At 44.6% G+C, this 17315-nt stretch overlaps 2 protein-coding genes across 4 annotated transcripts in view; one reads left to right on the forward strand and one right to left on the reverse strand.

The window, feature by feature from the left end:
• Window positions 1-3593, forward strand: part of LOC119891926 (transcription termination factor 1-like) — a 16981-nt gene extending 13388 nt beyond the window's left edge. For all 3 annotated transcript variants that reach the window (XM_038703919.1, XM_038703920.1, XM_038703922.1), the window contains exons 7-11: window positions 1-188; window positions 917-1009; window positions 1342-1407; window positions 2742-2827; window positions 3183-3593. The exon at window positions 1-188 is cut by the window's left edge and continues 8 nt beyond it. In XM_038703919.1, coding sequence (XP_038559847.1) covers window positions 1-188; window positions 917-1009; window positions 1342-1407; window positions 2742-2827; window positions 3183-3370 — 621 coding nt within the window. In that variant the 3' untranslated portion in view covers window positions 3371-3593. The remainder of the gene's footprint in view (window positions 189-916; window positions 1010-1341; window positions 1408-2741; window positions 2828-3182) is intronic.
• Window positions 3594-7433: 3840 nt separating this feature from the next.
• Window positions 7434-12617, reverse strand: endog (endonuclease G). The gene is made up of 6 exons (XM_038704069.1): window positions 12410-12617; window positions 11536-11729; window positions 8530-8671; window positions 8100-8209; window positions 7933-8014; window positions 7434-7854 (listed from the first exon to the last, which is right to left on the reverse strand). The coding sequence occupies exons 1-6, from the start codon at window positions 12578-12580 to the stop codon at window positions 7657-7659; spliced, it is 897 nt and encodes a 298-aa protein (XP_038559997.1). The 5' UTR covers window positions 12581-12617; the 3' UTR covers window positions 7434-7656.
• Window positions 12618-17315: the final 4698 nt, after the last annotated feature.

Genomic DNA, 17315 nt, shown 5'->3' on the forward strand with positions numbered 1-17315 from the left:
CGTGGTTTTTGGACTCCAGATGAGGAGTCCAGGTTGAAGCAGGCTCTGAAGGCTCACCTGGAGGTCCTGGTCCAGGATAGTCCCGAAGGTTCTGGTCTGACCAGAGACCAGCTGTTTAACAACCTACCCTGGAAGGAGATCAGTCAGAAGGTTGGGACCAGATCCTGGGGCCAGTGTCGACTCAAGTGGTCAGTACACCTGCTGGGTCTGGATTATAAACTTTACTGGTCCTGTACTGGGATGATTCAGATACTGAAACATGAAGATAAAATGATTTATGATCCTAAAGGCCTTTTCAGATGGCTAGATATTTTCTTTATAGGCTACAGAAAACATTAAAATATATCTTACAGAATTATTACTAAATAATTTAACTACTAACTTTCAGGTGAGTTTAGTTCAGGCCAGTTTATACTTCTGTGTCAAGTCCACGCCACAGTCGACGCCACAGTCCACGCTGTCTACGTGTCGTCGTGAGCATTTATGTGCATTGGTGTCTGCGTTGCTCTGCAGTTACCCTTGAACCTGTTGAGGCAGAACTAGAAGGACAAGCCGGAAATGCGTAGCAGGAAATACGACGCTACCAAGCCAACCAATCACAGGTCTCATGTTCTGCGTTGCCACAATGTGTAGTTACAGTTTTAGGAAGACGCGCTTCAGGCTGTGACGTAGATTTGACGCAAAGGTATAAATCGCCTTTAACTAGAGTTTAGTTCACCCACGGACCGGCGGCCAAGTGGCGCTGCACCTGTGGAAAGATATAACATTATTTTAATGAATAAGAGAAAGCAGGTCTGTTGATGTCCCGGCAACTGTCAACAAACAGGAAGCTCACAAACAGTCCATTGATAGATCAAAGTTCAACACCATTCAGGAGTACAGGTGTTCAGGTGTATGATGTCTTTGTGTGTTTCAGGTTCTCCATTCTGAAGTGGAGACTTTCTCCTGGTGTCAGCACCTTCAACAGAGGAACTGAAGGACTTCAGGCTAAAATTAATCTGATCAACACGTAAGAGCACATAAGACCTGAAACAGGACACAGCTGTATGATTTTACATGGTTCCTTTGAAAGTAAAACTCCAACAGTAGCTGCTGTTCCCTGTGGACATGTTTTATTTTAAAGGCCAATACAGGCTGTAACCAGTCATGTATGTGGACAGGGTGTCTGGTAAAACAGTGTGACACCCAGAGATCACATTAAGATTTAAATGTGAAGATCTCGAAGTGCTCTGCTGCCCTGTCTCTCCTGTTTTAACACAAAGCAGCGCCATAAAGAAACTGGTCTGACCTCAACCCCGTCCAACATCTCCAGCATTAAAAATGAATAACTGTGTGTTTCAGGTTGTACAACATGCAGGTGGAAGATGCAGCAGACGTCGACTGGGACAAGGTCGCAGAGACTGTCGGGTAAGGTCAAAGGGTCAAACGGAGAGTCAGTGCAGGTGTTCACTTCCTCCATTGAAACCACGTTCACTTTCCTGAACAGAAGCTGCACCCGTCGCTCAGTGTTACTATCGGGTCCAACAGGTGCCCAGAGTCCTTCAAATGTTCTAACTCACACCTCAAACGGAGAAGTTTGAACAGGCTGCTGACCACGGTTTGGTGTTAATCTCCGGAGCAGCGTGTTAGTGCTTACAGGTGAAAACGATGATGCAGACGCTCATATTGGGCTTCCTGATTGGCTCTGATCAGTCAAGATACAGAAACACGAAGCTGCTGACAGGTTTAGTTTTGGTCATCTGGAAAGTTTTCACAGCGTTAAACATTTTGTTACAGCCTTATTCCAAAAATCAAATTCATTATTTTCCTCAAAACTGTACAAATAGCCCATAATGACAACGTGAAAGAAGTTTGTTTGAAGTCTTTGAAAATGTATTAAAAATCAGATCTCTCCGGAGATGTTCAGTCGGGTTCAGGTCCAGGCTCTGGCTGGGCCCCTCGGGGACATTCAGAGTTGTCCTGCAGCCCCTCCTTTGTTATCATGGCTGTGTGCTGAGGGTCATTGTCTTGGTGGAAGATGAACCTTCGCCCCAGTCTGAGGTCCAGAGCGCTCTGGATCAGGTTTTCATCAAGGACGTCTCTGTACATCTCTGCGTTCATCTTTCCCTCGTTCCTGACTGGTCTCCCAGTTCCTGAACTACGTCCCTCAGCCCGATGCTGCCGCCTCCATGCTTCACTGCAGGGATGGGGTTGGCCAGGTGATAAGCGGCGTCTGGTTTCCTCCAGATGTGACGCCATTAAGGCCAAAGCGGTCAATATTTGTTCCATCCAACCAGAGACTTGTGTTTCTTGTGGTCTGAGAGTCCTTCAGGTGCCTTTTACTGAGGAGTGGCTTCCATCTGGCCCCTCTACCATCCAGGCCTGATCGGTGGAGCGCTGCAGAGATGGTTGTTCTTGTGGAAGCTCCTCCTCTCTCCACAGAGACAACTGGAGCTCTGTCCAGTATGGGCTATTGTTTGTGGAATTTTATGCATTTTGGAATAAGGCTGGAACAGAATGTGGACAAAGTGAAGCGCGGTGAAAACTTTCGGCATGCAGTGTGGATGAAGAACTTGTCTTAGTGTTTTACTTTAAAAGGGTTGTTCGGCAGTGACTCCTCACCACGTCCACCTTCCACCCCAGGGGGACCCTCTTAAATACCAGGACAGTAGTATTAGTGTGTAACAGTAGTAGCAATAATAAGGTACTGATACTCTGTAGTCCAGTAGCAGTAACCGTAGTTCTGTGTTGTTGCGTTTCAGTACAGTGACTCCTGTATGTGTCCAGAAGAGTTTCCACAGACTCAAAGTTTCCGGAGTTCCCAACTGGACCAGTTTATCCTACGGAGGTCAGTACTGGAATACTTGATTATACTGTGTTACTGTAATACCGTATCTCCCTGGAATACTTGATTATACTGTAAGTTACTGTAATACCTTATCTGCCTGGAATACTTTACAAGAGTCCACATTTAATTCTCTGATAATTTTGTGCTATTGCAGTCGTTGTATCTAAAGGGAATATAGGGTTATGGGGGGCGTCACTACAGGGTTTCGCAGGCGGGGGGCATCACTACAGGCTCCAAAGCCCCCTTGGTTAGCTGGACACCACCTCGTTGGAATGGTCCCTCACCGGTCCGATTAGGCAGGGCCCTGAGAAACTACAGAGTCCACGTACCTAACTTCCTCTTCCTCTTTACTCAGAGATCATCGATTTCCTGCAGCAGAGAGTGGTTCCTGTCCTGAAGCAGAAGCTGAGGAGGTTCAGCAGTAAGGAGGTGCAACAGGAGGAGGCGCAGGAGGAGAACCGGTACCTGCTGTCGGACGTCTTGAGCTCTCATGACGACGAGGACTACATAGAGCTGGACAACAGCCAATCAGGACAAAGATGAGTGTAGAGACAGACACTGAGTGGGATGAACAGTAGGCCCCTCCCCTCCTTCCATGTGATTGGCTGTCTGTGGATGAACTTCCTGTGAGAGTCGGACTGAACAGAACCTGTTGACTGGAAGTGGACGAAGACTTTGTCTGATGAGTCGATGTTCAGACTCGAGTTTCTGTAACTTTTCAGGTTTTATGTCTTTAACTTTCTAATGAAGTGATTTTTTTTTCACATCTGTGTGAGCCGCTTCTGTCAAACAGCAACACTTCAGATTATTGATCAGAACCCTGAGGGATCCGACCCCACAGGCTCATCCACTCCTCTCACAGAACACACAGAACCCACAGTGAACAGAACCCACAGTGAACAGAACACACAGTGAACAGAACACACAGAACACACAGTGAACAGAACACACAGTGAACAGAACACACAGAACACACAGTGAACAGAACATACAGAACACACAGTGAGCAGAACACACAGTGAACAGAACACACAGTGAACAGAACACACAGAACACACAGTGAACAGAACACACAGTGAACAGAACACACAGTGAACAGAACACACAGAACACACAGTGAACAGAACATACAGAACACACAGTGAGCAGAACACACAGTGAACAGAACACACAGTGAACAGAACACACAGAACACACAGAACACACAGAACACACAGAACACACAGTGAACAGAACACACAGTGAACAGAACACACAGAACACACAGTGAACAGAACATACAGAACACACAGTGAACAGAACACACAGTGAGCAGAACACACAGTGAACAGAACACACAGTGAACAGAACATACAGAACACACAGTGAACAGAACCCACAGTGAACAGAACACACAGAACACACAGTGAACAGAACATACAGAACACACAGTGAGCAGAACACACAGTGAACAGAACACACAGAACACACAGAACACACAGTGAACAGAACACACAGTGAACAGAACACACAGTGAACAGAACACACAGAACACACAGTGAACAGAACACACAGAACACACAGTGAACAGAACACACAGTGAACAGAACACACAGTGAACAGAACACAGAACACACAGTGAACAGAACATACAGTGAGCAGAACACACAGTGAACAGAACATACAGTGAGCAGAACACACAGTGAACAGAACACACAGAACCCACAGTGAATAGAACACACAGAACCCACAGTGAACAGAACACACAGTGAATAGAACACAAAGAACCCACAGTGAACAGAACACACAGTGAACAGAACACAAAGAACCCACAGTGAACAGAACACACAGAACCCACAGTGAACAGAACACACAGTGAATAGAACACAAAGAACCCACAGTGAACAGAACCCACAGTGAATAGAACACAAAGAACCCACAGTGAACAGAACCCACAGTGAATAGAACACAAAGAACCCACAGTGAATAGAACACACAGAACATACAGTGAACAGAACACACAGTGAACAGAACACACAGTGAATAGAACACAAAGAACCCAGAGTGAACAGAACACACAGTGAACAGATCCCACAGTGAATAGAACACACAGAACACACAGTGAATAGAACACAAAGAACCCAGAGTGAACAGAACATACAGTGAGCAGAACACACAGTGAACAGAACACACAGTGAATAGAACACAAAGAACCCACAGTGAACAGAACACACAGTGAACAGAACACAAAGAACCCGGAGTGAACAGAACCCACAGTGAACAGAACACACAGTGAATAGAACACAAAGAACCCACAGTGAACAGAACACACAGTGAATAGAACACAAAGAACCCAGAGTGAACAGAACACAGTGAATAGAACACAAAGAACCCAGAGTGAACAGAACACAGTGAATAGAACACAAAGAACCCAGAGTGAACAGAACATACAGAACACAGTGAATAGAACACAAAGAACCCAGAGTGAACAGAACACAGTGAATAGAACACAAAGAACCCAGAGTGAACAGAACATACAGAACACAGTGAATAGAACACAAAGAACCCAGAGTGAACAGAACATACAGAACACACAGTGAATAGAACACAAAGAACCCATAGAGAACACAGTGAATAGAACACAAAGAACCCAGAGTGTACAGAACCCAGAGTGAACAAAACACAGTGAATAGAACACAAAGAACCCAGAGTGAACAGAACACAGTGAATAGAACACAAAGAACCCAGAGTGTACAGAACCCAGAGTGAACAAAACACAGTGAATAGAACACAAAGAACCCAGAGTGAACAGAACACAGTGAATAGAACACAAAGAACCCAGAGTGAACAGAACACAGTGAATAGAACACAAAGAACCCAGAGTGTACAGAACCCAGAGTGAACAAAACACAGTGAATAGAACACAAAGAACCCAGAGTGAACAGAACACAGTGAATAGAACACAAAGAACCCAGAGTGAACAGAACCCCTCGGCTACATGTTCATCTAGCTGCTGCTGATTCAGGAGAGTAAAAAGTTACAAAGACGTTAAAGGTTCTGTGACTTTAATGAAGGTGGATCTCTCACACAGCACTGTGTGAAGGTTCCAGCTGTAAAGTCCGAATACTTCCACAAACACGTTCAGATTTTATTGATCAATAACAAAATGTAAAGAGTGTGAACAGAAGAAAAGTCAGATCAGGATCTGGTGTGACCCCTTTTGCCTTCAGGTCTTCTAGGTCCACCTGCTCATAGTTTCTGAAGGAGTTCTGCAGGTGGGTCGGTCCAGACCTCCTGGAGACTCCCCACAGTCCTCCTGTGGAGTCAGGCAGCCTCAGCTGCTTCTCTCTCCTCCTGTAGACACACTGGATGATGTTGGTGGGGGCCACACAAGGCCCTGTGGGGCCACCATCACTTCCAGGACTCCTTGTTCTTTAAGCTGAAGATGGTTCTTAATGACTCTCGCTGTCGTGCTGCAGAATACATTTTGGGTCAATCAGATGCCTCCCTGATGGAACTGCATGATGGGTAGGTATCTGCCTGGACTCAGGTCCCAAAGTCCAGACCTGCAGGACCCTCCGCCAGCCCTTTGGTGAACAACCTGCTGCAGATATTTCACATGTGGACTAATCCGTCCAGATCCTGCTGCCAGTTCCTGTGTTTCCTGCAGAGTTCAGTTGTGTGGTCTTCCATGAAGGCCACTTCTGACCAGACCGGGGTCCCCCTGTGTCCTGCAGCTCTGAGCTGATGTCTGCTGGACACCTTCAGACTGTGAAGGGAGATCAGCTCATGTTTCATCTGCTGCAGGACGGTCCTGGTCTGTGGTCCTCAGCGCTGCCCGTTTCTTTGTGCTTCTTCAGAAGACCTTGGACAGCACACCTGGAAACCCCGGTCTGCCTTCAAAGGTTCCCTGGGGGACCTTGCTAATCAGTGTAACCACCTGGTGTCTGTCTCTTGACAGTAAACTGTCTTGGCTGCTCCTCACAGCAGTTTCATCATCCATCAGCACCTGATTGGTTTAATGTCAGACCCCTGATGTGCCGTGGTCACACCAGATACTGATCTGACGGAGGTTCTCACTTTGCGTTCTACTAACATGTCTGTTTTTTGAAAGCATTCTTACTTTACAGCAACAGCAGAGGAGGGCGGGGGGATTTTAGCCACTCTTTGTTTCTGGGTAACCGTAGACACCGTTGGTCATGTGACCGCACATTATTGGAGAGTCATCCACTCTACTGGCCCTGAGATGGGGACACGTGGACTAAGCGAGGAGCACGTTTAACTTAAAAGACATTCAGTGATGATGTGTTCGTGATTTGTGCGTCTAAAGAATTACAGACATGAGGCTACTGTTAGCATGACGTTAGCTCCAAACTGCTTTCTGTGATTCTACATTTCATTCTTCATTTTAGCAGCAGACTTACTGTTGGACCAGAGACGGTCGCGCCTCCTCAGGTGGATCTGGGGATCGACTTTAAAGCCAGACACTGATCTGAAACCAGCTGCAGCGGTTCAGGAAATGTTTGACATCTAAACATAAAACAAGGCAGTGGAAACAGGAAGGTCTCGTTTACAGACTGACAGTCTGGAGTTCATTAATGGGTTAAAACAAATCAGTGGATGCAGATTTCAGAATTTCAAACATTTATTAACTTTCATCTCCATGGAAACCAGTTTTAATCGGAATCAAACTGGTTTGATATTTATTTTCTGTAGAAAAATCAGCATTCAGACAAACGTGGACGTCACATGACCTGATGAGCCTCAATAATCAACATTTAAATTATAAATAAATGATCAGCAGCAGTTTGGACATGGTGTCAGCCGCAGTGCATTGTGGGCAGTGTAGTCTAGCGGTCGGTGATGGCGTGCAGGCTGCCGGTCCTCTTCATGATGTTCGGGACAAACAGAAGTCCTGACGCTCGCTCGATGGTTTCTATGGGAACCAGGAAACGCTCCAGAGGAACCTTCTCATCTATCGGTTCATTCGGTAAAACATACGACCGAAGCTCCACCCCCCTGCCGTCCGCCTGCTCCAGGATCAGCACCTGACAAGACACGGAACAGGTGAGGTGGTCGTCGCCGTCAGACAGGTGAGCTCATCGCCGTCAGACAGGTGGACTCACCTTGAAGAAGTGCGTCGGCACGGCAACATGGTTTCGTCCTAAAACCTGATATCGGACGTAGAGTTTCCCATCATCCTCCTGCCTGAAAGACATGCACACCTGATGTCATCCTGCAGCCCCTCCCACACAGCACCCAGACACCACAGAAGAAGAAGCAGACGGGTTACCTGGGCAGGTAGAGCGGTCCGGTGCACACGTACACGTTCAGATAACGTTTGGTCAGAGAGCGGCACAGTTTCTCCAGGTTGTTCCAGGCGTTCTGGTTCAGGTGAGGGTTCTGAACACAAGCATAGAACACACGTGTAAACTCGGGTTCTCCGCAGAACACGCGCAGTAAACTCAGGTTCTCCGCAGAACACGCGCAGTAAACTCGGGTTCTCCGCAGAACAGACGCAGTAAACTCGGGTTCTCCACAGAACACGCAGTAAACACGGGTTCTCCACAGAACACATGGGTTCTCCGGAGAACACACGTGTAAAATCGGGTTCTCCGCAGGACACCCTCACTAAACTCGGGTTCTCCGCAGAACACACGCACTAAACTCGGGTTCTCCGCAGAACACACATTAAACGCTGGTTCTCCACAGAACACACACACCTGCGGTGCCACATTGCTCAGGTAGAAGGTGTCCTCCATGGCTTTCTGACTCCACTTGTGATTGGCTGCAGCAGCCAGGTGACCTCTGTCGAAGCCACTCCCTCTGTAGTCAGCGCTGGTCGCTCTGTGGAACATGTGCACACTGGGGGGGGCGAGATTAATTAAAGCAACTCACATTTGAGGAACAACATACAACTGTTTTACCTGTTTCCAGCTGTTTCTACCTGTTTCCACCTGTTTCCACCTGTTTCTACCTGTTTCCAGCTGTTTCCACCTGTTTCCAGATGTTTCTACCTGTTTCCAGCTGTCTCTACCTGTTTCCACCTGTTTCTGCCTGTTTCCAGCTGTTTCCGCCTGTTTCCAGCTGTTTCTACCTGTTTCCAGCTGTCTCTACCTGTTTCCAGCTGTTTCCGCCTGTTTCCAGCTGTTTCCGCCTGTTTCCACCTGTTTCCAGCTGTTTCCAGCTGTTTCCAGATGTTTCTACCTGTTTCCACCTGTTTCCGCCTGTTTCCAGCTGTTTCCGCCTGTTTCCAGCTGTTTCCGCCTGTTTCCAGCTGTCTCTACTTGTTTCCAGCTGTCTCTACCTTTTTCCAGCTGTTTCCAGCTGTTTCTACCTGTTTCCAGCTGTTTCTACCTGTTTCCAGCTGTCTCTACCTGTTTCCACCTGTTTCCAGCTGTTTCTACCTGTTTCCAGCGGTTTCCAGCTTTTTCTACCTGTTTCCAGCTGTTTCTACCTGTTTCCACCTGTTTCCGCCTGTTTCCAGCTGTTTCCGCCTGTTTCCAGATGTTTCTGCCTGTTTCCAGCTGTCTCTACTTGTTTCCAGCTGTCTCTACCTGTTTCCAGCTGTTTCCAGCTGTTTCTACCTGTTTCCAGCTGTTTCTACCTGTTTCCAGTGGTTTCCAGCTTTTTCTACCTGTTTCCAGCTTTCTCTGTATCCAGCTGTTTCTACCTGTTTCCAGCTGTTTCTACCTGTTTCCAGCTGTCTCTACCTGTTTCCACCTGTTTCTGCCTGTTTCCAGCTGTCTCTACCTGTTTCCACCTGTTTCTACCTGTTTCCACCTGTTTCTACCTGTTTCCAGCTGTTTCTGCCTGTTTCCAGCTGTCTCTACCTGTTTCCACCTGTTTCTACCTGTTTCCAGCTGTTTCTACCTGTTTCCAGCTGTCTCTACCTGTTTCCGCCTGTTTCCAGCTGTTTCTGCCTGTTTCCACCTGTTTCCGCCTGTTTCCAGCTGTTTCCGCCTGTTTCCAGCTGTCTCTACCCTTTTCCAGCTGTTTCCAGCTGTTTCTACCTGTTTGCAGCGGTTTCCAGCTTTTTCTACCTGTTTCCAGCTTTCTCTGTATCCAGCTGTTTCTACCTGTTTCCAGCTTTCTCTGTATCCAGCTGTTTCTACCTGTTTCCAGCTGTTTCTACCTGTTTCCAGCTGTCTGTTTCCAGCTGTTTCTACCTGTTTCCAGCTTTCTCTGTATCCAGCTGTTTCTACCTGTTTCCAGCTGTTTCTACCTGTTTCCAGCTGTCTGTTTCCAGCTGTTTCTACCTGTTTCCAGCTTTCTCTGTATCCAGCTGTTTCTACCTGTTTCCAGCTGTTTCCGCCTGTTTCCAGCTGTTTCCGCCTGTTTCCAGCTGTTTCTACCTGTTTGCAGCTGTTTCCAGCTGTTTCTACCTGTTTGCAGCGGTTTCCAGCTTTTTCTACCTGTTTCCAGCTTTCTCTGTATCCAGCTGTTTCTACCTGTTTCCAGCTTTCTCTGTATCCAGCTGTTTCTACCTGTTTCCAGCTGTTTCTACCTGTTTCCAGCTGTCTGTTTCCAGCTGTTTCTACCTGTTTCCAGCTTTCTCTGTATCCAGCTGTTTCTACCTGTTTCCAGCTGTTTCTACCTGTTTCCAGCTGTCTGTTTCCAGCTGTTTCTACCTGTTTCCAGCTTTCTCTGTATCCAGCTGTTTCTACCTGTTTCCACCTGTTTCTGCCTGTTTCCAGCTGTTTCCGCCTGTTTCCAGCTGTTTCCGCCTGTTTCCAGATGTTTCTACCTGTTTCCAGCTGTCTCTACCTGTTTCCACCTGTTTCTGCCTGTTTCCACCTGTTTCCGCCTGTTTCCAGCTGTTTCTACCTGTTTCCAGCTTTCTGTTTCCAGCTGTTTCTACCTGTTTCCAGCTTTCTCTGTATCCAGCTGTTTCTACCTGTTTCCACCTGTTTCTGCCTGTTTCCAGCTGTTTCTACCTGTTTCCAGCTGTCTGTTTCCAGCTGTTTCTACCTGTTTCCAGCTTTCTCTGTATCCAGCTGTTTCTACCTGTTTCCACCTGTTTCTGCCTGTTTCCAGCTGTTTCCGCCTGTTTCCAGCTGTTTCCGCCTGTTTCCAGATGTTTCTACCTGTTTCCAGCTGTCTCTACCTGTTTCCACCTGTTTCTGCCTGTTTCCACCTGTTTCCGCCTGTTTCCAGCTGTTTCTACCTGTTTCCAGCTTTCTCTGTATCCAGCTGTTTCTACCTGTTTCCAGCTGTTTCTACCTGTTTCCAGCTGTTTCTACCTGTTTCCAGCTGTCTGTTTCCAGCTTTTTCTACCTGTTTCCAGCTTTCTCTACCTTTTTCCAGCTTTTTCTACCTGTTTCCAGCTTTCTCTGTATCCAGCTGTTTCTACCTGTTTCCAGCTGTTTCTACCTGTTTCCAGCTTTCTCTGTATCCAGCTGTTTCTACCTGTATCCAGCTGTTTCTACCTGTTTCCAGCTGTTTCTACCTGTTTCCAGCTGTCTGTTTCCAGCTGTTTCTACCTGTTTCCAGCTGTTTCTACCTGTTTCCAGCTGTCTGTTTCCAGCTGTTTCTACCTGTTTCCAGCTGTCTGTTTCCAGCTGTTTCTACCTGTTTCCAGCTGTTTCTACCTGTTTCCAGCTGTCTGTTCCTTTTTCCAGCTGTTTCTACCTGTTTCCAGCTGTCTCTTCCTTTTTCCAGCTGTTTCCAGCTGTTTCCAGCTGTTTCTACCTATTTCCAGCTGTTTTGCCTGTTTATTCCTGTCTCACCTGTCGTCCTCTTTGAAATCGCAGCGCTTCCTGTCTGACGGGCCGGTCAGGGAGGCGGGGTTTAGCCTCTCTATTACCCAGGATGCAGTGCGTGTGCGGGGGTCGTACGAGGTGACGTAGGACTCTCTGGTCTTGATGTTGGCCAATGAGGGAAAGCCGTACTTCATCACCGCTCCTGTCCCACCTGGAGTCACCTGGACAACAAGACAACAGGTAAATACTGTACAGGAAGTCCTTTTCAAAGTAAGACGCAGGTTTGATCCTGCAGGTATCAGGATGAATAAACACATTTTGTTTTGAAATGAGCAGGACCCTGAACCCCTCGTTGCTCCGGGGGGGGGGAGGCTCAACAAACTGATCCGCAAGGCCAGAGAAGCTGAGGAGGAGGAGGAGGAGGAGGATGTCCCCCCCCCCGATCTGCTGTCAGACACAGACTCATCCCCCATAATGCACCACAGGAAGTCCCTCCTGCCTGTCAGTCAGAGTGCCACACTGAGAAACTAAAAGTTGGATTAAGTTCCTCAGATTGTGAGGATAGTGTGCTTGAGGGGCAGACGGGTGGAGAACCAATCAGAAGCCTCATGAAGGAGCATGCAGAGCGACAAAATGAATATTCATCAGGAACATTAACACGTGAACATGTTCAGGATGGGGTGGGGTAAGACCCCCCCTCAGCTCAAAGTCTATTTTCTGGCACATTAAAGGACATTTTATTGATTTCTTTGTCTGCTCAGGGCAACATATTCTAAAGTAAAACAAACAGCTACAGTTGACAAATTAATTTCTCTTGAACCAAACGTATTTTTTAGGGAGAAGTCACTTTCCACCGGCTCCTTCCAGCAGCCCTACGCTGTGCGTGATGACGCAGCCTCACCGTCAGCTCGGAGGCCTGGACTCTCGGTACCGGGATCACCGGGACTCTGCTCAGCAGAGCGGGTCTGTCCTCCTCCTCCTCCCCGCCTCTGGAGCTCAGCAGGCGGCCCGCTGAAGCCCCGATCCCCGCCCCGAACAGCAGGGTCGCTCCGGTCCGACAGAGCCGCCTCATGGCGCCGGTGATCAGCCGGGAGTGACGCGCTCTGATGACGTCACGGGACGAGCCGTAAACCGACGTCTTTTTAGCTTAACTATTTCATTCTTCTAACAATAATAATAATTATTATTATTCTAACAGTGATCCGACGGTCTGCGTTTCCTGGGAACAAGAATAAATATGAAGACATCAAACCGGACTTCGTCGGTCCGTCATTCTTCATCTGGGGCTTTATCACAATATGTAATATATGCAATACGTCGTTTTATTTTATTGACATTTAAAACACAAGACAGTCAGGGGCAGCTGTCTAAGAAGAGAAAATAACAAAGGAAGCACATAGCTAAATAAATAAAATAAGGGTTAAGTGGGTCAAAGTAATATATTATCTGTCCAAAGGAAATTTGTCAAACACACAGTTAGTCTTGATTTCCTTCTTGTTCTTAACGTTTTTAATCGTGGTGCTATACTGACACAGTTCTTGGAGGAAGTGTCCAAAGTGTGGTTTGGAGTCAGTCAATTTTTTCTTGTGGATGTGGAATTTCCCTAATAATAATACCAAGTGTACAAAAAACTGACGTCTTTTTCCTGAAACATTTGTCCAGTTTTCCTTTTCATATAAAGTTCAACATCCCACCGAAACATTCTACAGTATTTACACTGATAAAACAAATGACCAATTCATTCTTCATGTAATTGACAGAATGTGCAAGAATACTCAATATTCAATCTAAATCTCTCCAACTTCTTCTTTACGGGATATATACGATGTAATACCTTAAAGGAAACCTCTGTTACTTTGTTGTTAAGACAGAATCTGTCTACATCTGTCCACATTTTCTGCCAAGTAATTTCTCCATAAAGTCCAGAATAGTCTGCCTGGAGATGGTAAAACCACCGCTGTGTATTCCTTTAAAACCACCGCGTATTCCTTTAAAACCACCACTGCATATTCCTTTAAAACCACTGGGTATTCCTTTAAAACCACGACTGCATATTCCTTTAAAACCACCGCTGTGTATTCTTTGAAAACTAATTCGTATTCTTTTAAAACCGCTGTGTATTCCTTCAAAATCACTGCGTAGTCTTTTAAAACCACCACTGTGTATTCCTTTAAAACCACCACTGGGTATTCCTTTAAAACCACTGTGTATTCTTTTAAAACCACTGCATATTCCTTTAAAACCACTGCATATTCTTTTAAAACCACCACTGTGTATTCCTTTAAAACCACTGCGTATTCCTTTAAAACCGCTGTGTATTCCTTTAAAACCACCGCTGTGTATTCCTTTAAAACCACTGCATAGTCTTTTAAATCCACCGCTGTGTATTCCTTTAAAACCACTGTGTATTCCTTTAAAACCACTGCATAATGTTTTAAATCCACTGCTGTGTATTCCTTTAAATCCACCGCTGTGTATTCCTTTAAAACCACTGCATAATCTTTTAAATCCACTGCTGTGTATTCTTTTAAATCCACCGCTGTGTTTTCCTTTAAAACCACTGTGTATTCCTTTAAAACCACCGCTGTGTATTCCTTTGAAACCACTGCATAGTCTTTTAAATCCACTGCTGTGTATTCTTTTAAATCCACCGCTGTGTTTTCCTTTAAAACCACTGTGTATTCCTTTAAAACCACCGCTGTGTATTCCTTTAAAACCACTGCGTATTCTTTTAAATCCACCGCTGTGTTTTCCTTTAAAACCACCGCAGTGTATTCCTTTAAAACCACTGCATATTCTTTTAAAACCACCACTGTGTATTCCTTTAAAACCACTGCGTATTCTTTTAAATCCACCGCTGTGTTTTCCTTTAAAACCACCGCAGTGTATTCCTTTAAAACCACTGCATATTCTTTTAAAACCACCACTGTGTATTCCTTTAAAACCACTGCGTATTCCTTTAAAACCGCTGTGTATTCCTTTAAAACCACTGTGTATTCCTTTAAAACCACTGCATAATCTTTTAAATCCACCGCTGTGTATTCCTTTAAAACCACTGCATAATCTTTTAAATCCACTGCTGTGTATTCTTTTAAATCCACCGCTGTGTTTTCCTTTAAAACCACTGTGTATTCCTTTAAAACCACCGCTGTGTATTCCTTTGAAACCACTGCATAGTCTTTTAAATCCACTGCTGTGTATTCCTTTAAAACCACTGCGTATTCTTTTAAATCCACCGCTGTGTTTTCCTTTAAAACCACCGCAGTGTATTCCTTTAAAACCACTGCATAATCTTTTAAATCCACCGCTGTGTATTCCTTTAAAACCACTGTGTATTCCTTTAAAACCGCTGTGTATTCCTTTAAAACCACCGCTGTGTATTCCTTTAAAACCACTGCATAGTCTTTTAAATCCACCGCTGTGTATTCCTTTAAAACCACTGTGTATTCCTTTAAAACCACTGTGTATTCCTTTAAAACCGCTGTGTATTCCTTTAAAACCACCGCTGTGTATTCCTTTAAAACCACTGCATAGTCTTTTAAATCCACCGCTGTGTATTCCTTTAAAACCGCTGCGTATTCTTTTAAAACCACCACTGTGTATTCCTTTAAAACCACTGTGTATTCTTTTAAAACCACCACTGTGTATTCCTTTAAAACCACTGTGTATTCCTTTAAAACCACTGCGTATTCTTTTAAAACCACTGCGTATTCTTTTAAAACCACTGCGTATTCTTTTAAAACCACTGCGTATTTCTTTAAAACCACTGCGTATTCTTTAAAAACCACTGCGTATTCTTTTAAAACCACTGCATATTCTTTTAAAGCCACCGCTGTGTATTCTTTTGAAACCACTGCGTATTCTTTTAAAACCACTGCATATTCTTTTAAATCCACCGCTGTGTATTCTTTTGAAACCACTGCGTATTCTTTTAAAACCACTGCATATTCTTTTAAATCCACCGCTGTGTTTTCCTTTAAAACCGCTGTGTATTCCTTTAAAACCACCGCTGTGTATTCCTTTAAAACCACTGCATAGTCTTTTAAATCCACCGCTGTGTTTTCCTTTAAAACCACTGCGTATTCTTTTAAAACCACTGCGTATTTCTTTAAAACCACTGCGTATTCTTTAAAACCACTGCGTATTCTTTAAAAACCACTGCGTATTCTTTTAAAACCACTGCATATTCTTTTAAAACCACTGCGTATTTCTTTAAAACCACTGCGTATTCTTTTAAAAACACTGCATATTCTTTTAAATCCACTGCTGTGTATTCCTTTAAAACCACTGCGTATTCTTTTAAAACCACTGCGTATTCTTTTAAAACCACTGCGTATTTCTTTAAAACCACTGCGTATTCTTTAAAAACCACTGCGTATTCTTTTAAAACCACTGCGTATTTCTTTAAAACCACTGCGTATTCTTTTAAAACCACTGCATATTCTTTTAAAACCACTGCGTATTTCTTTAAAACCACTGCGTATTCTTTAAAAACCACTGCGTATTCTTTTAAAAACACTGCATATTCTTTTAAATCCACCGCTGTGTTTTCCTTTAAAACCACTGTGTATTCCTTTAAAACCACCACTGCGTATTCTTTTAAAACCACCGCTGCGTATTCCTTTAAAACCACTGCATATTCTTTTAAATCCACCGCTGTGTATTCCTTTAAAACCACTGCGTATTCTTTTAAATCCACCACTGTGTTTTCCTTTAAAACCACCGCAGTGTATTCCTTTAAAACCACTGCATAATCTTTTAAATCCACCGCTGTGTATTCCTTTAAAACCACTGTGTATTCCTTTAAAACCGCTGTGTATTCCTTTAAAACCGCTGTGTATTCCTTTAAAACCACTGCGTATTCTTTTAAAAACACTGCATATTCTTTTAAATCCACCGCTGTGTATTCTTTTAAAGCCACCACTGCATATTCCTTTAAAACCACTGTGTATTCCTTTAAAACCGCTGTGTATTCCTTTAAAACCACCGCTGTGTATTCCTTTAAAACCACTGTGTATTCTTTTAAAACCACCGCTGTGTATTCTTTTAAAACCACTGTGTATTCCTTTAAAACCACTGTGTATTCCTTTAAAACCACTGTGTATTCTTTTAAAACCACTGTGTATTCTTTTAAAACCACCGCTGTGTATTCCTTTAAAACCACTGTGTATTCTTTTAAAACCACTGTGTATTCCTTTAAAACCACTGTGTATTCTTTTAAAACCACTGTGTATTCTTTTAAAACCACCGCTGTGTATTCTTTTAAAACCACTGTGTATTCTTTTAAAACCACTGTGTATTCCTTTAAAACCACTGTGTATTCTTTTAAAACCACCGCTGTGTATTCTTTTAAAACCACTGTGTATTCTTTTAAAACCACCGCTGTGTATTCTTTTAAAACCACTGCTGTGTATTCTTTTAAAACCACTGTGTATTCCTTTAAAACCACTGTGTATTCTTTTAAAACCACCGCTGTGGGCGTTTGAAGGGCCGGACATGGAGCTCCCTCACAGGGGCCACATTTCAAGCTGATTGGGATTTATAAAGGGAACTTGCTTACAGGTGTGCGTCTGCACGGTTTTATAAGTCTGAATATTTTTGGCTTTTGGGCGCACGGACACTTTTGGTGAGGTTTCTACGCACTACGTTTTATAAATGAGGCCCCTGGAGAGTCCTGGAGGGACTGATTAATGACCCTATTCTTTCTTCTTTGTGTATTTGTCAGCAGGTGGCACTGTGTCCTCCACAGCTCATATTTACACCTTCACCATGTTCCTGCAGCCAATCAGGGAGAAGCAGCAGCCAGG

Source organism: Micropterus salmoides, unplaced genomic scaffold (genome assembly GCF_014851395.1).
Source record: "Micropterus salmoides isolate LMB-PRFRI ecotype aquatic unplaced genomic scaffold, ASM1485139v1 Ms_hic_scaffold_7, whole genome shotgun sequence".
Classification (NCBI taxonomy): Eukaryota; Metazoa; Chordata; class Actinopteri; order Centrarchiformes; family Centrarchidae; genus Micropterus; species Micropterus salmoides.

Excerpts from the sequence above, each read along its gene's own strand:
- endog (XM_038704069.1), bottom strand. The coding sequence starts at position 12,580 with ATGAGGCGGCTCTGTCGGACCGGAGCGACCCTGCTGTTCGGGGCGGGG. Across the intron at positions 11,730-12,409 it reads TCCAGGCCTCCGAGCTGACG|GTGACTCCAGGTGGGACAGG; the intron begins GTGAGGCTGCGT and ends CTTGTTGTCCAG. Across the intron at positions 7,855-7,932 it reads TGCCGACGCACTTCTTCAAG|GTGCTGATCCTGGAGCAGGC; the intron begins GTGAGTCCACCT and ends GTGTCTTGTCAG.